Source organism: Xenopus tropicalis, chromosome 4 (genome assembly GCF_000004195.4).
Source record: "Xenopus tropicalis strain Nigerian chromosome 4, UCB_Xtro_10.0, whole genome shotgun sequence".
In the NCBI taxonomy this organism is placed as follows: Eukaryota; Metazoa; Chordata; class Amphibia; order Anura; family Pipidae; genus Xenopus; species Xenopus tropicalis.
In genome coordinates, this window is record NC_030680.2 from 118,285,722 (window position 1) to 118,310,218 (window position 24,497).

General features: G+C 38.0%; 1 protein-coding gene across 2 annotated transcripts in view; it reads right to left on the reverse strand.

Annotated features, from left to right (window-relative positions):
- The window catches only part of prrx1 (paired related homeobox 1), a 67,181-nt gene extending 45,879 nt beyond the window's left edge, over positions 1-21,302 (reverse strand). Inside the window, exon 1 of one of the 2 annotated variants that reach the window (XM_004913782.3) lies at positions 20,215-21,301. In XM_004913782.3, the coding sequence (XP_004913839.1) occupies positions 20,215-20,464 (250 nt within the window). In that variant the 5' untranslated portion in view covers positions 20,465-21,301. Of the gene's footprint in view, positions 1-20,214 lie in introns of both variants that reach the window. The other variant, XM_002933755.4, reaches the window with a different exon arrangement.
- Between the last annotated feature and the right edge of the window lie 3,195 nt (positions 21,303-24,497).

The window sequence follows — 24,497 nt, forward strand, 5'->3', positions numbered from 1 at the left end:
CAGAGACATTATATATATATATATCATTTTCATTGCAGCTCACCGTGTGCAAAGAAAATCTTTTTATCTCTGTTTGCTTTAGGCATGGGTATAGATGAATGATGATCCTGCGGCTGGTAGTCACTCTGCCAGCAAATGTCACAAAATAGTGCCAAAGGAGAATAAATAACTTGTGTGTAGATATGCCAGTACTGCAGTACACTAAACACTGATAGAGCTTCATATTCATGGCCAGGTACTGCCTGTCCACATGTTACCAATCAGCTCTCAGCATCCACAGCTGTCAGCCAAAATCTATGAAGAATTGTAGCTCAGAATAAAAAACAGTAAGTCTAACATTGTACATAGGCTGCGATTAAATGAGAACTAAAGCTTAATCAAAAAAGTAGGGCACATTATTTTGGGATGTTTTGGGATTCAATACCAGCCCAAGGCAACCACAGCCCTTTAGCAGGGAAGATATGTGCCTCCAAAGATGCCTCTTTTTCTCTGCTCATGCCCTGTGCTGCTGCTGTTACTGAGATTAGGGGCCGACTTGCAATATATATATAGAATACTAATTCATTTAGCATAAAAATTAAATAATCAGCCCTGTTGCATCAACTTCATTTTCTGCTTGAAAATTTGCAACAACCCCTAAGGGTGAAGACACATGGAACTACTTAGTAGCAGCTACTTGTCACGGCTACTAAACACCATAAAATACCCTGCCATATACAATAATGCGTACTTCCTCTGCTAAAACACACATAGAGACAATTATGAGTAAATGATCAGCATTGTCTATTTTTGTAGCTGTCAGCGCCAGATTCGTGTTCCGATCGCCCCTAGGCTGCCCCCATTAGTCGCCCCCAACACATCTAGTGCACATGCGCGAACACGTGAACCCCCCCCCCCCCCCGCCGCGGAAGAGAGTGTGAGCCCACATGCGCATAGCATACATTTAAACTCCCATATGGAGCAGTGCAGAGAGGTCCCCATTGCTCGTATGGGAGCAAAATTCAAAGATTTTGTTGCGGCAGGGCAGCACAAATTTCTGCCGCCCTAGGCCCGGGCCTTTGTGGCCTCTCCACAAATCCGGGCCTGGTAGCTGGATCCTTATTACTATAGAGATTCTGAACCTTTAGGCATTTTTTGCCATATTCATATTACGGATTTAAGTCTCATTTAAGGTGCAAACCGACAGTCAGGTATTAAGGGCATTTATAGTTTTTGATCAAACTGGTAGTTTATTGACATTTGTATTTTGGGTCAAAATGATAACCTGATCTAATTAAGGATTTGATATCAAATATTGAAGGGAATCTGGAAAGGACGGCAGGATCCCTTGTATGTAGACCACACTTTATCACACTGTATGATCACATCACTAGCTCGGCGGGGCTTACCAGGCAGAGCTCTGTTTGCCTGTGTGTGCGGATTCTGAACGCTGTAAATTTACTTACATTTTTTTTGAGAACTGCACCCAGGCATTATAGCTCCTAATAATGTGAGTGCCGACAGATCTCCTCGATTTTATATATATATAAAATTATATATATATTGACTAGTGCTGCCTTTGAGAAAGGCTGTAGCCACAGCTGAAACGTCAGTTCCTTTCGTCAAATAAAGACTTTATTCTTGAATATAAGTCATGTGAGTGCGGATTCCTCGCCGAAGAATATATATACTGTATATACTCAAGTATAAGTCTAGTTTTTCAGCACCCAAAATGTGCTGAAAAAGTGACCCTCGGCTTATACTCGAGTCGGGTGCCATGGGTCCCTCTAGACTAGCACCCTCTCTCCTTTGTGTACAAATTAGGCCACCTGCAACCAGACCCTCCAGTGCCCTGGCCTAGGCTCCCACTAGCAATACCTATTTCCCCTTACATCTCCTCCGGGACTGGGTCTGCTGCCAGTTTGCCAATGTGCAATGAGCGTGGGGTAGTCTTTTAAATAAATATTGAAAAACGTATACCCCACTCATGCCTCAATTTATGTAATTTTATAGGTATTTATTTTGATTATTAAAACTTAGCAGTAGCGGCTGCATTTCCCACCCTAGTCTTATACTCGAGTCAATAAGTTTTTCCAGTTTTCTTAGGTAAAATTAGGTACCTCGGCTTATATTCGGATCGGCTTATACTCAAGTATATACGGTATATATAGACTTCTTACTCAGAAGGGTACAAATATAAATATAATGGTCAAGGAATTGGTATGACAAGCATTCCACGTGGCACCCCAAAACCAGCTCAACCATTCTCAGCTAGTTCAATCCCCCCTAGCTACCCCATCCCTTGCCCCTCCATGTGCATTTGTGCTTTGGCCCCATTGTTCTTTATATTTTTGTCTTGAACCCATAAGGTCCTTGGGAGTGGTATATTCTGCAGACAAAAAAAGAAATTTTAAGCTTAACAAAAAAATGGAAACTAAAAAAAAAATCCAGAATCGCATCGGAATTTTCAACTCTTCACATTTTTATGCAAATGAACAAAGGGAACTTGCATATTGACTTACCAAAAGTTCACCCTCCCCTAATTACATGTATTCCCTTAGAAACTTGTTAAAATATATAAGAATTCATTTCAAGCTGCTGGCAGCGCTCGGTCGCATGGGGTTTGTGTTAAGCCTGCACGGCTGCTGCACGTTAAAGGAATCATTTTCATTGCCACTCACTGCTGCAGCTCGGCATAGCGAGAGAACACCACCTCTTATAAATTACAAAAACTGTTTATCTATTAAAGTCACATTTTAGCTTTGATTGCATTATTGAAAACACATGATCCAGAATAGGTCACATATGGTAAAAACAGTTAGGAATTATGTATGCGCTAATAAAGACGCATTTGCAGCAGTACCACACACTCTATACAGCCACAGTCAATCGCCAGATTTCATATATTTTGTATTATTCTATTCATATTATGTTATGTTATCCAGAATGCTCGGGATCTGGGGTTTTCCAAATAAGAGATCTTTCCGTAATTTGGATTTCCATTAAGGCTACTAAAAAATCATCTAAAATTAAATAAACCCAATAGGATTGTTTTGCCTCCAATAAGGATTAATTATACCTTAGCTGAGATCAAGTACTGGTACTGTTTTATTATTACAGAGAAAATTTTTTAATTTTTATTATATAATTATTTTTTGGTTTAAATTGAGTCTATGGGAGATGGCCTTCCCATAATTCTGGATAATGAGTTTCTGGATAACGGATCCCATACCGATATATATATTTTCATTGAGCATATGTTGTGCTGTCATGAAAAATAAAAATATAAAACAAAAGACCACTTGCAAAGGAATTTAGAATATCGAATCTTTAGTGGTATGATTATACTACTAGTTGACAAAGATCAAAGAGTAATTACAAATTAATTTAATCAATGTCTGTGCTGTTAAATGTTAATGTCCCCTGTATGCAGCCTTTTTTTCATGGATTTGCAGAGGTCACTGCAGGAAAAAACAAACTGCAACCCCACACTGACAAATTCTATGGGAGATTGAAGACTATCTTCACTTTCACATTTATACCAGTTTAAAAAAGAAACCCCTATCTTATAACAATGCAAAATCCAGAATGTTTCTTTTTTGTTTTGCTTTAGGGCTCTGGTACACGGGGAGATTAGTCGCCCGCGGCAAAACTCCCTGCTCGCGGGCGACTAATCTCCCCGAGTTGCCTTCCCTCTGCCATCCCACCATTACTACAGCTAGTAATGAGACCTGTTATCCAGAATGCTCAGGATCTGGGGTTTTCCAGATAAGATGTCTTTTCAGAATTTAAGTCTTAAGTCTACTAAAAAATCAATAAAATATTAATTAAACCCAATAGGATTGTTTTGCCTCCAATAAGGATTATTTATATCTTAATTGGGCCAAGTACAAGGTACTGTTTTATTACTATCAGAAAAACAAAATCATTTAAAAAAAATGTGAATTATTTGATTAAAATGGAGTCTATGGGAGATTAATTAACTGTAATTTAACGGGCTCTCTGGATAACAGGTTTATGAATAACAGATCCCATACCTGCATATGAAATCACATACAAAAAAAAATAGGTTGCCTATTAAATTGTGGTGAATCCAGAGGCATTAGGCTCTAAGAAAAAAAATCATTTTTCAAAAATAACGCATGTGATGTCAGAAATCTAGCGACTGGGACCGAATTGCCTTGATTTCAGCTGACAGCACGGGTTTGTAAGAGCTAAGCAATGATTACACAAGATTATTTCTTTGAAAAAGTCTGTTTCTAATAACAATCTAATCAACTGTTTTGTATGACAAGTGTGTAATAGTCCTTATGGTAAATGTTTCTGACACACACACACTTCTTTCCTAGAAATGTCAAACAACCAACAACAATTAACTACTGCTCTCTAGGGCACTAGGACGGTGCTCAGCTCGGCAAGATGGCGACTGGAAGTAAAATGTGGAGAGCTAATCCCGTTCTAATATATGATCATCCACAGCTTGGGGGATAGAAACCTTAATTTAACGGTTGTCATTCCCTATACTCGCCTACAGCAAGACATATGTGATCCATTTAGAATCTGAAGCGCGGCAGCGAAATATCCCTAAAAATAGTGGAGGCTTGGTTCCAATTACCTGATAAAACACTACAGACGTAGATAAGATCAAGCAGAAACAATGGATAATACACCCAGGACAAGGCAGAACCTGGTAAACCCATACTCCATAAATCCTGCAAAGTGATTAAACGCTAAGGGATGGTAGGAGGAGAGCCATGATTGTGCACTGTCTGCAATCACCTACCAAGTGTACACAACAGGCTACCTCCATGAAAATAATGATATAAATATCAGAACCCCATATTGAATGTATTCGAGCTACTGATTATTTCCTTGTGCATTATATCTGAAAAAAAATGCCACAACTGTAACTGATTAAGAAAATTCATTAAAAAAACATTAGGTAAGTTAGTATGTAATGGGAACCTCTTTAGCTAACTTTCCCCTGAACGTTATTGTGCCATGTGGGAATGTACAGCCATTCATAAATCCAATGTTATTTACTTATTTTACTTGAAAATACAATAAATCATTTCACTATATAATGCGATAAATAATATACAGTACTTATTTATATTGTATATCAAGGATTTCAGCGATTTGCCTTTTACTCTGTGTAAACTCAACCCCCAAGAATAATCATTTCCTAATAATTAACAGCTGTCTCAAATATAATAAATCCTATTCCCATTTCTGCCAAATGTGCTGGCGATAATGTAAATATATACAACAGGCCAAACAAATTCTATTCAAATAATTTTTAAAATGTTTATTGCATTATTCTAATTTCATCTAGGAAATGCAGCCATGTTTCTTTAAACAGCAGATGGTTATAATATCTATGCTTTATTATTCTGCATGCTGTGGCTATAATATATATATATATATATATACACACACACACACACATATATATATTTTCTTTCTTTTTTTGTTTATTTGTTTGTTTTGTTTTTTTAAGGAAGACATATTAGTATTTAAGTTAATCTTTGTAAGTAAGTTGTATAATGTACATGTCTATATAAATAAATAGCACTGTAAGCAACACCGTCATCCAACACCATCATGGGAAATCTGGACTTGCTTTGGTAAAGAATTTTTAGTGCCGGACAAATCTGAATTATTTTCATTCTGAAAAATACGGCACTCTAGTCTTGGAGTATTTTCTGTTTGACACTGGTTCAGTAGCTATTAAGCAAATGGAATCTAGCTTTAAGTGATAGATCTCAGTTTCATTTTCCTATGTTTAAATGTACAAATATTTTTGAGCTAATGTATAATCATTTAGGGGCAGATTTATCAAAATGTAAGTTTAGGGCTTAATACATAAAAACTCACCCACGTTCTGTTCATTCCTATGGGGTTTTTAAAAGTGGATTTATCAAGTGGTGAGCTCTAACTTTCACCCATTGATAAATACGCTTCTAAAAATCCCATAGGAATTATTAGAATGTAAGTTTTTATGTATTAAGCTTTAAACTGACATTTTGATAAATCTGCCCCTTAGTGTGTTTTTTTCATATACCTAGGGGGTGATTTATCAACAGTCGAGCTTTTTTTTTCTTGATTCAAATTTTTTTGCGCTTAAAAATTCAAATTCAACTTATGGTTCGAAAACTTGCATGTCTGGTATTTATTAAGTGCAAAAAACCCAAAACCCCGAATGTTATAATACGCCATGTAAGAGCTTGCGAGTTTCTATAGAAGTCAATGGGAGTTGTCCTAGGAAAAGTCAAGTCATATCCTCAAACTCTAATTTTTCAAGTTTTTCAAGCTCGTGAGCTTTGGAGATATTCAAGTTTTTTATTTAAACAAGTTTTTCTTATTAATAAATAAGCGATCATTCACAATTAAAATACCAATAAGAAATAGAAACAGTGAATAGCCAACACATAATAATTGTTCTTAGACTGCATATTTTGGTTTGTATTCATACATTGTCTCTCTATAAAAGATGAACAAAGGTCTTTGCTCTCATTTTATATTTAGTTAGGAAATGGCCAGGGGGAGAGGGAAGAATTTCAATTACAACTCCCTTTAACAAATTTGTATGCTTAATATTAAATTGTGTAATACATCTGATTACATTTTACTGTGCATACTTATAAGCAATAAATGTAATAATGTAATATAGGTATGGGATCCCTTATCCGGAAACCCGTTATCCAGAGAGTTTAGAATTTTTCTCTATAATAATAAAACAGTACCTTGTACTTGATCCCAGCTAAGAGATAATTAATACTTATTGGAGGTAAAAAAAAAGTCCTATTGGGATATTTAATGTTTAAATTATTTTTTAGTAGACTTAAGGTATGGAGATCCAAATTACAGAAAGACCCCTTATCCGGAAAACCCCAGGAAAACTCCTGAGCAGTGTAACCCTGGGGTATATTAATAAGTAAAAAAAGTGACATTAAAATACATTTTTGTGAGTGTGTAGCTGAGTGTAAAATCTGGCTTAAAAAGAGGTGTTTCATGTAAAGAACATTAAGTAAAAATGAAGATATTTACACCAAATCCTTTTCTAAAAACCACCAATAGTCTACTGCAGGCTGAGAGCGGCATAATTGTCATTTTGTGGTGTAAATTCCATTACGCACCTTTATAAATACATGAATTATAATTTTGCAATGGGTTCACTGAATGCTTTCCAAGATCAAGAGACAATGAATTCATAATATATGGGTAAGTACTACACTGCAACACAATGTATCTAACACCTAATTTTAAGGTTTTTAGGCATTAAATATGTTGCTCAACTATATTTAGATAGCTGCTCACATAACTTCCTGCAAAGCATCGTCAGCAACAAACTGTTCCTGCTAATCAGGGTGACTAGTGGGTGTGCCAGCACAGGGAGCCCCTGGATGCTACTAATACTGTCCCACCGAGACTGGTTTATTGAGCAGCAACTATAGTTTTCATATGCACATTTGCTATTTCGCTTTATTAGGTCAGGGAAAATGAAGCCTCCTATTAAGAGAAAAAAGGTATAAATATGATATGTTCAACCGGCAGCCCTCCAGCTGTTACTGAGGTATGACTTCCTCTTTGGGTAAAGTTCACCAACAACGAGGGTGCAGGTTGAAGGTCCCTGACGTAAATAATACAAATATTTACCAGATATTACATATTTTTGCCGAGGACCCACTAGGGCTGAGGTTTAGGTCACATGCTGTCTGATCTAAAGCCTATGGGCATATGAACCAATAGAAATGTTATAGGTCCTTTTGTCACCCTAAAAAGCTTTTGGTGTGGCACCCCTCTGTCACTCACCTGGTAAACCAACCCATTCTTCATCTATATTAAATTAATATATATAATATGCTGACAACATTTTTAACCTTCCCCAGTGCAATCGGCAGCCACTGGTCCTAAAAGTCTAAACCCAATGAATTTTGAACATTTTTTTATATTAAGGCCTGCATTCTGCCCCACTAAGCTCCGTACTTTGGCCCGTATCCATAAATCCAAAACCCTTGGCCTTTAAATACTCTTCTGAATCATGAAGAGACACAGTGAAGAGATTTCCAAGTTACAACTCCCAGAGTATTCAAGTACCAAATAAGGATACAGGGAATTGTAGTTTGCAGCAGCTGGAGAGCCCCAAGTTTACCGGACAGATAATTACTTAGGGAAGACTTGGCTGTAATACTGCTATAAGTGTACCAAGTAACAACAGCAATGTTATATCTGTACATAGGTAGTGTCAATACAAGGATTTCAGTATTGTTGAACTACAAATCCCTGAATACTGTATGGCTAAAGGCTGGACAATATTCTTTTTACTTTTATCTGTGCTCCCCCCATAAAAAGAAGCCTTTTGTATCTTGAGGGTCATGGCAAATGCCCTTGTTGGCCAACTTTAATGCAAATGATGCATATTCTAGTTAAAAGTAACTATTTTGCCAAATTCCCCTAAGTTCCCAACTGACAGACAGAGCACACATTATTGCAAGCATGGCCATGCAAAATCACTTCCGCTGACGCAAATTCGTATTCACACGGGGCATTTTCCTTTGCATGTGCTGCTGGGCTCTTATGTTGTCAGCAGGAGGAATAATTGTGCTGTTTTTCCCTGTATTATTCACTCCGGCTAATCCCCAGTTTTTATGTAACTGCGGGTTTTTCTTTAAAGAAAAAAGTTGCACAGTCTTGCTGTTGTAGACAGTTAATAAAAGTGTAATTTGTCTTGGAGCCTTGGTTTCTGAAAGTAAAGGAAAATTGTGGAGCTTTAATGAGGATTTATTGCAGGAAAACATTATTGCTTAATGCAAAGTATCCATGTCATCTTTATGCGCCCGTACAAAAGGCTCCTTATGTTTCCTCCCCTCCTCAAATGCCAAGCTGCGGCCATTCACTTCAGCACAAGGATGATCCCTTTAATCCTGGCATTGTGGCTAATCGATTTATAGAACTGCCACGAGATTTGTTTCAGCCTACAATCCAATTCTCTTTGGGGACGGCTCAGGCCACACTTCAGACCAGGACTAAATTGACTGGTCTCCTTTTTATGGCTACATGTGTTTCTCTACAAAGCACTTATTAGGACAATCTGGTTCCACTAATTTAGAGTTATATAGTGTGGTAGACATTCTAATTTTATGGGCAAAGGCAAACACAGATCAATAGGAATCCTTTCCATTTCATGAAATCATTTTGCATGGTTGTGTAAATCTGTATCTTTCATTCAAGCTCTAACCATGGCACCGGTATGTAACATTTCTGCATGGAAATATATATATATATATGCATATATTATGGAAAATGACAAAATAAGTTGAAAGCCAAGTTTCAAGTGTTATTAACACTGGACCGTTAATCAGAGGAAGAATTCTGTAGATTTGATGCATCTCAGTATTATCAGTATTTTCTCAGCAAATCTGTAGTTCTAGCCACTAGTACACAAGTGTGTTTGGGAACTGGGAGAAAAGAAGGCTTGGTTGGTTACGTGCACCAATATTATCATATGAAATTTCATTTTGTGCCCAAGCATCGGCAAACGTTTATTACTGAATCATCAGATAGGGGTAGAATTGTTTTGTTTCTACCTGCGTATCTGACGATTCAGCTCTAGAAGTTAGTGTAGTCTATGAACAAACATTGATTGCAGGAAAGCTCATAATTGTAACGTGTATGGCCATCATTACTAAACAGCAGTAACAATCACTGCTTGCCTATTGCATAGAAAGGAGAAAACTGTACTGAACCCTTTTGTTGTTACTATTACTTGGGGAGAGATAATACAGGTATGGGATCTATTGCAAGAAATGCTTGGGGTTTTCTGCAATTTAGTGCATCATGCCTTACAGCTACTAAAAACATTTAATTAAAAAAAAAAAACAGGATTTCTTTGCCATCAATATGAATTTACTCTAGTTTAGTTATCATCAAGAACCAGATACCGACTTATTATTGCAAAGAAAATGGAAATCATCATCATCATTTATTTATACATTGGCAGCAAGTTACGCAGCACTTCACATTCATTTAAAACAAACAGAGGTCTTACTATCTGTATAAAATAAAGAAGGACTTGTTTAAGTAACAGGCTTCTGTATACTAGATCAGAACAGAACTTAAGTCCATGTGTGGAGCTAATATAAGGTTTATATGTTGGCGGTGCTCTATTTGGTATCTCCACCTCTCGTGGAATTAAAATATACATACAGTATGTCTCAATACTTCCAAATGGCACTCACATGCAATGTGCAATCAATGTGTAGTTTTATTCAAGATCTCACTGGTATCACGGATACTAGATCTCATACCTGCATACTAAGAAATACCTCAGTTATGTCCAAAAATGATATAACCACTCTCTGCATTGAAAAAAATAACAGCCAAAAGTAATGCCAGGTCAGACGAGTGTTAAAGCTAAAAAGAGATCACTCTTTGCACATACGCACACACACACACATATATTTAAATGTCTGTATGGAAAAAATTTGAAAACAAATGTAAAAACTTAGTTTAAGTTTTAGCCCACATTGCATTGCTTTAACCCTCAATGCACTGAGGGTAATTTTACATTTCAGTGGTAATAACACTAATATGCTTTTTTATGGCTTAAAATGATAAATGGCACCAAGCCATGCAAAGAGTCAGAATTTTATAGTGAATAGGGTGATATTTACTCATTGTTAATTAATGCTTAATAGCACTTCCAAATGAGCACAGCCCTCACTAGAAATTACAAATGCAGCAGATTTTTCTAAAGAATAAAATTAAAAAAAAATAAGAAGTAACTATCACCCATTAGGTAATGTGGGCCAGAATGTTATTGGAAAAATTATATTAATATATTACATTAACCTTTCATACTCCAAAACTGCAGGGATGAAATAAAAGTCAAAAAATATTCTATTAACCCAAAGCAACCAATCAGATGTTTACTTTCAAAGAGTAAATGGTAAATGCTACATACTTGATTGCTATGGAAAAGTTTGCATCATTTATAACATTATGGGCTAGATACGCTGAACAGTGGTACAAAGTAATGACTCCCAATTCACTTTATTTGGTGCAGATATCTCTTGGGAATGAAAAAAAAATAGATATTTTCACTCCATTCAGGAGACTTGACTTTCAGGTGATAACACTGAAAACTAAAGGCAAGTCAGACCTGGCATTATTCCAGACATATCAACTGAGATTTTTTCAGATTTTAATCCCCTTTTAATCCCCACCATGATGTTACCCCACCATTATAAAGCACTGAAAAACACCCCAAAAATTCTCATAAACAGGCAGAGCACAGAACGCAATCATTGGGCATGGCCAGGGCATAGCAGGGGTGGAATGGACATGGTCAGGCAGAGTGGGTGTGGCCAATCTAACAGGGTTGGTATCTCCATTATACTGAAAGAGTTAGTTTTATTACAAAGGGACCAAATTATTATTGCACAAATAAGAACAGACAAAACTGCCTGATTTTCTTAGTGAATTAGTAGATATTTCCCCACTTTTTAAATATGTGAAAAATGAAAAATATGTAAAAATGAGAAAATATTGACCTTTTGTGAGTCCAACACTTGAGCTCACCAGACTAAAATATCACCATTCTATTTAATTCTATGGTCATTTTAGATGTGTATGGTAAAAAAAAAAAATAGGTAAAAGTTAAAGTTCACCATTTGATATTGGGGGATGTTGAGTGTGTAACCTCTGAAAGTGTGAGGCCGGGGGCCCACAGTTGTGTGCTAAATATATATAGCTTAAACAAATAAAAGCCCAGGAAAGTCACATCCTCATGAACAGGCCCAGATTTATAGGTTGCCCCTGTCCCCACTATTTGCCCACAGAACCCACCTCCCCAGTTCACACACATGCACAGGTTTCTGATCATGGAGTCTGGAGCACTAGGGGGGGGCACATGGTAGATTTAAATCTCCTGCGTGTCGCCAGTGCTCTAGAACAAATTCAGCTGAGTATCATGCTGCCCCTAAAGTCCTGCTGCTCTAGGCCCGGGTCTTTGTGGCCTTTCCATAAATCCATGCCTGCTCATAAACACATGGGCCAGGAGGAGAGAATGTAGGGAATCTTCAGCTAATTAATGCTTTTGGGTCCTTCCACTAAAATATTTTGATCTGAAATGTGTTGCTTAATAGATAATAGTTACAGTTTCTGTATTTTTGAACAGCTATGGGATCTGTTATCCAGAATTTTAGGGACCTGGGAGTTTTCAGATAAGGGGTGTTTCCATAATCTGGATCACCATAACCTAACTTTACTTATAAAAAATAATTATATATATACAAATTAAATAAACCCAATAGAATTGTTTTGTCACCAATACAGATGTATGCAGCTTAGTTACCATCAAGTACAAGCTGCTGTTTTATTATTACAGAGAAAAAATATCATTAAAAAAAATGTTGCTGATAATAAAACTTTATAGGAGACGGCCTTCCTGCAATCATTAGCTTTCTAGGTTTCTGAGTTAAGAAATACCTGTATCTCTTCATTGTCACTGATTAACGTTGGCGAATGTAAAGAGAATACAATTTGTTGTTACTAAAAAGAAATATGGGCAGCCAGCAAATTACCTGGCAAATTTACTTTTAATTAGAAACATTCCATAAACATTACCTGAAGCTTGTTAAAAATCTCTAGCAAATCTAACTGCTTACTGGTTGCTAAAGGGTAACTGTGCTGTGGCCTATAATTCCATAGGCTGGCAGGATTAATATTTTCAGGCACGAACGCGCATTTCATTTCGGAATATTTGAAACTGCTATTTCAAGAAACCAAAAAATAGCAGCATCCCCAATATATTTTTAATTTTATGTCTTGTTTTTTTCTTTTTATCAATTATAATTCAAAAATTAAAAAAACAACAATTGTTGGGGGGAGATGTTTAACAACATCTTAAGGGCAGCTCTTCTGTATCTATATATAGTTTGTAGAAAATGTGCTTAAGCTATCAGCGCACTCTAATTCAATTATATGAACATATTGTAAAGGTGAATGGAGTATTTCACTAGTCGTCATGAGATTACAATGCAGGTCTAAACTGATTCCTGAATCTGAGAGCAATGCAATAGGTGGGAAATTGTATATCAAATTATTATTATGTATATAAGAATCTATATAAGAATACATGAAAGGCAGAACTATCCAGGAGATAGTTTTTTTTAGGGTGAAGACACACAGAGCTACTAGTAGCAGTCAATGCTGATCATTTACTGATAATTGTCTTTACATGTGTTTAAGCAGAGGCAATTCTCAGTACTGTTTATGGCAAGGTATTTTCTGGTGTTTAGTAGCCGTGACAAGTAACTGTTACAAAGTGGCTCCATGTGTCTTTGCCCTTAAAATACGCAATCCATTTTATAAAGCAATGCTTACCATGAATGCTGGTGGGCATGAATATGTATGTGGGGGAGTGTGTGCCTATAAAAAATGAGTTTATTTTATTCTCCATATAGAGCTAAAACTATAGCACCACAGGCAGTTACAGTAATACCACACTAGATACCATGAGCAGGCTTTAATGTGGCCGCGTTATGCATCTGTGTGTATAAAATAAATAATATAATATCCATGTATCCCTGGGTTTAGATCTGTAGAAGACCCTTTACCCTAAAAGGTAAAAGTAACAGCCCAAACGTGGGCTGTCCCACTTATTATAAGCTGATCATAAGCTGTCTTACGGACCATTCATTTAACTGGAAGTATTATACATTAGGCACAGATATGTTGGAATTATTTTCAAACAGTTGGAAAATAATGACTACTATATATTATTATTATTACTATACTTACTTTAGTCTTATTTGCTCTTATTATTTTATTCTACAGGATTCTCCTGTTCATCTTCCAGTCTGTCTTTCCAATTAAACCACACATTTATAGATGAATGAAGACAAAACACAGCGCACTACCATTATTATCATGTCACGAGAAGGGGGCTGATTTTTATGCTGGAGGTACAGAGAAAGGAAAGAGAAATATAGCAGAAATACCAGCTATGTATTACTAAATATACATTTACTGGGTATACTAATGTCAGCTTGTGTTTAACCATTAATATACCCCAAATCTATCGCTGGGACAGGCAACCTAGGCCTGGGGTTGGGGCTGGGGTAGTATGAATGGCAATTAAGGAGAGCTTTGGGGTAAATGTTATTTCTTGTTTAGGATGATTTGGGACTACAACAGGGTGACTGTTACAATAATGTTTAACATATCTCTACCCAAATGATGTCCCTACCAAATTCAAAAGAGGGCTTGAACCCAAAAATATGGAAAATCAATGTTCTAGAACATATATGGGGATACACAAAAAAACAATATATAGAGAAGGTGAGGAAGTATGTGAAATATAACAGGGGGGCAGGAAAATACCAAGAGTATTGCATGTGATGTGTTAAAAGATGTCAGTTCTATACAGATAAGAAATAATAAAAATAATTACTGAGGGAAATCATAGAAGGGGAGTGACAGACAGTCAAGCAAATAACTAATGGGAGTAAAAGAAGAGAGACAGCACTTGAAAGGTTGAGAGCAGACAGTGAAAAAACAGGAAAGGAGAAAAAGAGAGGAGAAGAGGGTGATGGGGGCAGAAATAATTTATTGATAGAACTGTGGGGGTAATTAATCATGATCATGGAGGGCGGGTGCAAATGGAAAAAGATAGTTAATAATGGACAGACAAGGAAGGGGTAGCAACTGAGATCACTGTTATTAGCTTCTCCACCCCACTTGCAAGATATACAATGTAACCTTTGTGGATTAGATGGTTAATCAGTAATACACAAATCACAAGAGCCAGTACCTAATGCTTTACCTAAATCCCTTCTATTTAAAATAAAAAGTATTAAGGAAATTCCTCCCTCCCAGAGTAACTGTGATAAATTGCATGGATTTTAGGCTGGGCCCCTTATAAATGTGCCTTTCATATCAGGATAAATCTACTCCTTGATCAAACACGACTTTCTTATCTAAATCTTGTGTTCCTTTCTCAACATTTAGCCATGTAGCCAGCACATAAATTGTACGCTGGATAAAGGAGGTTTATTCCCATGCTGAGCTAATCAGGAGCATTACAGGATATAAGGTTCAGCTTATATTTCTGTATATAATGGATTAGTACATTACTGGCTATACAGCTAATTTTACCTTCCTATATATAATGGATTAGTTCATTACTGGCTATTGGCTATAAAGATCATTTTATATTCCTGTATATAATGGATTAGTACATTACTGGCTATACAGCTAATTGTATCTTCCTATATATAATGGATTAGTTCATTACTGGCTATTGGCTAAAAAGATCATTTTATTTTCCTGTATATAATGGATTAGTACATTACTGGCTATTGGCTATAAAGATCATTTTATATTCCTGTATATAATGGATTAGTACATTACTGGCTATAAGCATAATACATTATGGATTTGTACAATGCCAGCTGTAATGCTTAGTTTCCCTCTATGAAGTATTGGTACATAACTGGCTATTGATCCAAGTTTATATACCTGTAGAATGCCTTGGTACATAACTGGCTATTGATCCAAGTTTATATACCTGTAGAATGCCTTGGTACATAACTGGCTATTGATCCAAGTTTATATACCTGTAGAATGCCTTGGTACATAACTGGCTATAAACTCAGATTATTATATAACCAGTCTAATTGATTTGTACAACTCTTGCCATGAAGCTCAGGTTATCCTCTTATATAACGTGTTGATCCAGGCGCTGCGCTAACAGCGATATTATGCGAAATTGCCTCTGCGCAATCTGCATTTATTAATCGTTACGATTTCAGCGTATCTCAAGCTGTGAATCTCATTATCATTACCTACCCCATTATGTGGGCCTCGGTGCATGGGCAAGTTTCCCTGGGCAATGGGACAGAAAGTCATTTGGCCAGAGGTAAGTGTATAGTCTGATGCCCACAGGCAACGACCAAAGGTCTCCGCACCAGTGATGGAGTCGGGCCGCCTGCGTTACTTTCATTGCTCCTTATGTGCCCAGCGCTGTACCATGGCCCAAGCCAATTGGTGGTGTTTAAGCGACAATCTGACGTATAGAAATCCACCTACATATACCATGTTACCCCCTCACCTGCCTGTGTACACAGCCACCTTCACTTACAAACCTAATGTTCTTTATCTTATGTACCTAGTGTGTATGTAGGGTCATACATCCAACAATATGGAAACCTCTACACAGGCAGATCGGCCCTTGGTACCTTCAGCCTTGGTGTTCCACTTGGCTACTGCACTGCCAGGGGGCATTACTGGCAAGGAAATACCAACTGTGCAGGATGGGGGGGGTGGATTTTTTTTTTTATTGTGCCAGGGTGTATGGAATGGGGCACACAGTATTGATTGTTTTGCGTGCTGCCCCCAGCTGTAGGCAACCCGCCATAGCAATGTATTACTTTACGCAGTGTGCCAGGATTTATTCAGTGAATAATTGTTCCACTTAAACCTTTCTTCTCTCTCTTGCCCTGAAAATATTTTGTTATGCAAAAGAGTTTCAAAAAGTTGCAAATAACAACATCGTTTATAGTTAAATAGAACTATTCATGTAACATAATAACATAGTACATGGTAACATAGTAATTTAGGTTGGAATAGACCCATATACATATATGTGTTTGTACAAACAGAGGGTATTTTGTATTTGAATTAAGACAGAATGATGTGTTTATTCTATGTAAAGGAGAAGAGAGTGTGTGGGGGCATTATGAAAGACGAAATACTGTTATATTCTAGTGTTTATTAGTCTAATGTACAAGCAGTATTTTGCTTAGTTTCCTAGTGCGGTTAAAACTTGCAGTTAAATCACAGGGACCAGGAATTCATTATTTATAGGGGTTTCCTTTCAATATAACTTCCATTTCTACAGACTTAATTATGTATCGCTATAGTACAAGGGCACGGTAAATACCTCCAAACTAAGTGTTCTCTTACCTGTGAGTATACCAATTTATGTTATTATAATAACGGAAATCCTACCAGCTGATGTACCTATATTAGTTCGTTATGAAGTGTCCAGATAATAGGCTGCCTATGGGATTTATATGCTTGAGTGAATCTGGCTATTTTTTACCCCTAGTAAATTTAGAATATCTAATTGTACTGACCAAAAATGGCCTGAAAATCAAAACATTTTATCTGTAGTAGCTACACAGGCACAAGGTCAGTGGAACGGACGCAAATCTGATGGTTCCAGCAGTTATTTATTTGTTGATACAGTGGAACCATAATTACAAGACTAATAACAATACAGTGGAATAGGCGTTGAAAGCTGAATTAACCCCTGTTCCTTTCTGCTCTTAGGCCTCTGCCCTCATTCTTACCTACCCTGTGTATATGTGTAGCCCCAAACCCTGCAATAGCCTTGCACTTACACATTGTGCTGTAGCTGGAGTAGGGGATGGAGTAGTAATAAAGCAATTGCCAATATATGGGAGCTGCTTTCAGATCAAACACAGGCCAGTAAATGGTATTTTATTGCAAGTGCTTTGTCTTTGGTCTAAACGAAGTAAGAGTTTTAATGACTCCCGGTGCTTGCAGAGTGCGCTGTTTATCAGGATTTGCCAGTGCCCCTTGCCCCCGGCCAGCTCATTAGTGTCCTGTACAAGAGGGGGCTAAGGGCACATTCCGCTCTTTTATTGCCACCAGTCCGAATCTGCACTGGTCTGTTCCTTGTCTTGGGTTTCAGCGTGTCACTGCGCACAATGGGGTCACTGACTGCCTGGCGGGATGCACACACACAAGCGGAGCCCATGTAACTGTCTAGTGCGATGGCACTTAGAGAACCGGAGGCATGGACCTGTGTAGCGGGATGGCACTTGGCAAAGACATGTCCAGGATGGCAAGCAAAGGCAAAACCAATGCACTGTTGTTTTTGTTCCATTCATTTCTTTTGGGCTTGTTGCGAGAACAAATAACAATCAAATTGCCCTAAAATTCGCCTTGATAAATGTAACCAAATCTTATCTATTTCATTATCACTTTAAGGTTTAATTCAATGATCCTTAAACCCGTATTAAATAGTAGAAGTGAATTCTATCTGAAGAATAAAGGGTTCATAAATGGGCATGTTAGTATAACTCAGTAAGTGACCCGATCAGCTTTACTACATACCCTGCACACTCCCAAAAGCCCACTTTGTGTTTAGCACTGGCCTGAGTATAAGGTTATTATAATCCAGCACAGAATATACGGACATGTATTCCAATATTTTATTCCTATTAACAGAAATCAGCTCCATAGGTAGAATTAAACTGAACCCTTGAAACAGGCACTGATAAAACTGCTGTATAGTTATCGAAAATGTGTCCAAAAGTAAAACTCCAGATAAAATATGGACCTGGTGTTATTGGTGTATTTCTATTAATAAGTTATAATTTACTCTGTACCTAGAAGTCAGTTTATTCGCACAATGTTTTGCTGTGCCATATTATGGCCCGAATTGCCTTTTCCTACGTGAATTAATTAAGAGAAAAGGTATTTACTTTTGACATCCAGACATTGTGTTCCAGCAGTTGGCAATTTGCACCAAATGTGTCTGTAGTTGGTAAACATATTTCCCTAAAGTTACAATCTAGTATTTTTGATTAAAACTCTCGTTGCCGAGGTGATTCATTTTGTAGCACTATTAGAAATGGAAATTGTATACTTTTATCTACTGCTTTAACACACTGCAGTACCATTGTCAGTCACCATCAGGGAAACATTTTGTCCAATAGAAAAAGCAGATTCCATGTGGCCACATGTAAATCCTTAATTATGACAGCTCCAGAACTGCCCTGAATAATTAATCTCATGGATCATTCCTTCCCATTCTGAAGGCTGTCAGCCATTTCCCAGCGCTAATGTGCCAAAGCTGCTTTACATACATGTGTTAATTACTGCTAAGACCCCAGATGGCCCTCTAGCAGCATGCCTGAGCCCCAAACCTCTCGATGAGCCCCCGATTCTGTCTGTACGATTTAAGATAACAGCGGGTCTCCGGAGTTTGACTAGCAAGTACATGTGACTAATATGTATTTATTGAAGAGAAAAGAGACCATTCTCTACAGAATAAAAACGCAAATTAAATAAACAAAAAATCAAATAACAATGCTTCATAATATCTCTAGATTCTCCCTACTCTGTCCGATTCTACCCAGTCTAGTTATCTAGTTTACAACTGTATTTATGGTTATGGTCATCATCGCTTTTATTAATTTATTTTAGTTACACAGTTATAGATATATTTGTAAAAGCTATTTTTATTACAGGGGTATGGATATATTTGTAAAAGCTATTTTTATTACAGGGGTATGGATATATTTGTAAAAGCTATTTTTATTACAGGGGTATGGATATATTAGTAAAGGCTATTTTTATTACAGGGTTATGGATATATTAGTAAAGGCTATTTTTATTACAGGGTTATGGATATATTAGTAAAGGCTATTTTTATTATAGGGTTATGGATATATTAGTAAAGGCTATTTTTATTACAGGGTTATGGATATATTAGTAAAGGCTATTTTTATTACAGGGTTATGGATATATTAGTAAAGGCTATTTTTATTACAGGGTTATGGATATATTAGTAGGTTATACTTATTACAGGGGCATTGTTAGGTTAATAAGGGTCCATGGAGGAGCTACAAAAACGATTTATTCATTTAGATGAGAAAAAATGAATTACCCAATCAGATTTCAAGTTAATGGTGACATTCAGAATCAAAATAGGACACACATTCCTGCCATTAAATCTGGGTCCATATTTTAAGTCGCATTATTGCAATGGAAAAGTGGGCGCAATAAGTTTAGCGAGAATTCTGCGCTTAATGAATTGATAAGAACAAGACAATGAATGCAGTATGTAAATACGTTCTGCTTGTTCTTTTCCTGACCCAGTGGTAGGAGTTCATTAGCGCAATTACCGCTCAGCTATAGATACCAATGCCGGTTACTATAGATTAGTGTCCCCTCCTTGGCACCTACTTACCTCTAATGTTAAAACCTTCTCTCTACTTTAATGAGTGCCTCTATTGGGGCCTCCAGCATGTGGCCAACAGCTGCTTAAAGAAAACTCCCAGCGCCCTCTCAGAGATGTTGCCTGTCAAGGAGAGCTGAGAGTTACAGTTCCTTAGCGCTCGTAGGGCCACAAGTTGGAGTCCGTATAGGGCCAAGACAACGCTGGCGCGCAAGCCCTGTGCTGCGGACACTTACTTTCTTGCTGAGGAGTGTCACTTCCACTGGTCAAACCCGGGGACTCCAGTAAGCTCCTGCCGGCTTCCCCTGATCCATCCTCGGCTTGTGCCCCCACCATTTCCCCAGCTTCCTCCAGATCCAACAGGTGACTCACCGAGAAGTTCTTTTTGGCTTGTAAATTGTCCAGACTGGCAGTGATGGGACTCTCCAAGCGGCTGCCCAGGGGGCCCTGCCTGTCCAGAACGTGGTGGTTATAGCTGGAGGTCATGATGGTTCCACTCAAGTTTGAAGGAGAAGACCGAGATACAGAATCTCCAAAAACGGGTGAGATCAAGCTGAGCTAGTCCTGCTTCTCAGCGCCGCGATCAGTGGAGAAGTCCCAAGTCCTTGGGATCTAGAGAATAATCCAAGTTTTGCCCGATCTCCAGAAGATTTGTCTCCTCGATGCGCAGTCGCTCAGACAGCAAGGGGAGATTTATTTCTGGTGTATATTCCTTAATCCAAGAGAGAAAGTCCAAGAGCAGAAAGTTCTCAGCCCTGACGCATCTTGATAGCAAAGTGTGTTCTCTCCCCTTCCTCCCTCCCTCTCTCTCCCCTGCACTCTCTCTCCAATCTCAGGAGTGAATTGGGTTGCACAGAGGATGATGATGTCTTGCAGATGTATGCGCAACAGCAACAAAAAACGTCTTTCGTTTTCTCTTCTTGCAGAGGGAAGGGAGTCTGCAATAGTCTGGGGACCTCTTTTTCTTTCCAACGATTCCTCCTTTCAGTTGGATCAAGCAACTCTTTGGCACATCAAAAGCTCCACACTGGCATGGAAAGGGGAGACTCTGCAGAGGGATAAATGAAAATTGGAGACCCTGGGGAGGGCAGATCGCCTTAATAACTGCCTGTAATTACGTGGCAAAGCCTTTGTGCTGCTCCTGACGTTTCACAGATCACCCCCTTTTTCTCCTGCATCAGAAACTCCTTCCCCCACTTCTACCCTACAACAATCCTGCGCGATTATCAAGTCGCTGCCAACATCTGATCTGACCATGAGGTTTCTCTGCCGTCTCCCTTTTGTATCTGAGCGCTAATTATCATTCCCTGGAAGTTATGTGGGGAGGCAAACTGACAGGCAGAGCCGAGCAGTCACTTCAAACGCTGCGATTATTTGCTTTCTGAATTAACTCCTTGTGATTTGTTTAAGGTCCTGTTGGAAAATCTCATTTGCATGTTTTGATAAGAGCTGCAGGGAACAGTTTTTGGAGCAAACCCACATCTAATACAATCAGCTTTTTTTGTGTTTCCTGCATTTTCAGCAGCTTTGCTGCGGGCTAAAATAACTGTATAGGATGAAAACCTGCAGCAGTTTGGGAGTTAAAATGTCCGCAATTCTAAACTGCCTTTGAGCTGGAATCTATTCTAGTTGTGTGTGTTTAGAGTATTTTTAATTAGACTATATATATGAATATATTTTTATATGTATATATTGTAATTAGACTATATATATATAAATATATTTTTTTATATGTGTATATATATATATATATATAGATGTATATATATTTTTTATATGTATATATTTTTGGCGAACACATATCCACTTTCTGCCAAGTATTATTATCCTTTTTTTAAATAGCTCTCAAACGCTCTGTTCCATACATGCTTCCATCATCCCCTGTGCCATATGAGCTTACAGTCTAAATTCACTTTCTGCCAAGTATTATTATCCTTTTTTTAAATAGCTCTCAAACGCTCTGTTCCATACATGCTTCCATCAGCCCCTGTGCCATATGAGCTTACAGTCTAAATTCCCTACACACGTACTAGTATCAGTTATTTAGCCAGAAACTAAAGGTTCCTATGAAATTCAGTTACTGTAATCAATGCTGTTTCTATTCATTAACAAATACGAGCACAATTACCTGGTCTGTGGAAGTTATTTTATCATGTTAGTTGATTTTATATAGCGCCAATATAGTCTAAAGTATTATATATTATTTAAATGAGTCTCACTCCCAGTGGAGCTTACAATCTAAGGTCTATCACATTTACAAACTATGGTCAATTTTATTAGAAGCCAATGTACCTTTTGGGAGAGCAGAAGGCAACTGGAATAACTGGGGGAATGCCAATCACCCAGAGAACATACAAAGTCATTGTGCCCAGGTTGGAATCATTTTTGGTAGTATTAATGCTCTTTAATAGGTTTATCGCACTGCGTTGCTATATAAAATGCATTGGGGAAACTCAAATGTATTAACAAATATACATTCACCCAGTCAGACTGGGCCTCCAAAGCCAGGGCTCACCAGGGAACCCCAAGTCACTTTGTGCATAGTTCTTAATGGCCACCCAAAGAATACATTTGCATTGAATCCCATGCAACTCCAAACCAGTGAAAGGGAATGTGATTATCAAACCAAATTATTGGATTGGGCCAAATCTGAAGAGCTGCAATCCATTGCGACAATGGTCTGCCTGCATGGTGTGCATGTAGGGATGTCGCTGCCATGAGAACAGCACAACATGAACCCATGCATCACATTCTGATTATTGGGATATAAGGAATAAAATTCAGATAGCATGAGGCTGTGCCCATCTGGTTTACTCTTTTGGCCTCTGGTCACATTGGGTCTCAATCAGGAATGTGTGTTAGAACTTAAATACCAGTAATTGGCAAACTGGGGGGGGGGTCTTAATTTCCTTTCAGTTCAGATGAAAACATATTTGGATGACAGATCGGACACTCTGTGATAGTTCTGCTCAGCCTGTGCCTGGAATTCACACACAAATGGTGCATTTAGTAACAATGGGGACAAACATTACCGGTGATATTGCCCATAGCAACCAATCAGATCGTTGCTTTTGTTTTTTAACTTGTAGGTGACCCTTAACATCTAATTGTTGATTGGTTGCTATGTACAACATCACTGGTGAACGTTAATAAATACACCCCTAATTGTGTCATAGGGTAACAAGGGAGCAGGTAACTTCCACTGAGACATTGCTTTCTACCCAGACTGCTCCAATAATAAGCAGCCTGAATGTTCATCTTGGAACACAGCACAAACACACGAGTCTAGTCAGTGCTATTTAGTACATATGAGTTACAGGCATGTAAGGCAGGGCTGGGATGCATGGGATGTATTGCACTAGCAGCTTATACAAACAGATGCGCAATATATAAAAGAAAATGGATGTCCCCACCCAAATCCTACTGGCGCTTGCTTATGAGGTAGTTCCTATTTCCTATATCATACTGCCTGGCCTATTGTTACTTTGTGAAATTGTGCCAGATAATTCAGATTTGAAACTGAGCCACTTTGGCCTGAAGATTAATGGATGGCCTTGTGGCAAGCATGTAAATGAAGAAGTGCTGGCGTGAAGGGCTTCTATGTCTTTCTTCTTGCAGCAAGGAATGGGAAGCCAGGGGATTGCGTGAGATTTAAGTGAGGGGCTGCTCAGGAGAGCTGAGGTCCATGTGTTCCAATGGCAGGAGCCTGGGCTCCAAGCTGCCATAGACAGACATACAGCCCCCTGATCTGGGGAAAGAACATGATGCCATCAAAGGGAGAGAAATTGAAACCAGATGTGCTCTCTGTGCTTTTTATGCATTTAATTAAGGAACTGGGACGAAGAGACTTTTTCATCATTAGCCCCTTCCCTCACAGCCCCCATCCACTTCTCTAGTCTAGGAGCTCGCAGTGGTGCCAATGTAACAACATGTGCTCATATTTGTGTATAATGTGCGCACACAGCAGTTAGGTGTGCAGTAAATATTATATCAAGTAGCACACGTTAAAGTTCAATAAAGTAAATGCAAATGTAGGTGTTTACAGTGGGCCAGTATGCATTTACTTTATTGCACAAGGAGAGAGAGTGTGTGTGTATATATATATATATATAATTAGAACTCATTTAGTAGAAATGTATAGCTGTATAACAGTATAGCACATGTACCCCAATACTAGAACAGTATATAAACTGACGTTACTAATTTGTGCCATATCACCTATCAAATCATCATTTTTGACCAAACCTCTGCATCTCACTGTCCATTTCATCATCATTGGGGCCATACCATTGCACCTCAGATTTAGTGGCCATACCACTGCAGCCCCCTCTTAGTCGTGACAAAAATAATTGGTTACCTTGCTGTTGCACATTTTGCAGCATTGCAGAAAATGGACACGGGCCACAAATGACCTCAGCAGAGCTCTGTACAGCTTCACAGAACAGGCAGTAAATACAAAGAACTTTGCTCACTAAATACAGTATAAACATGTCCTATACAGATTCATGCAATTATACAA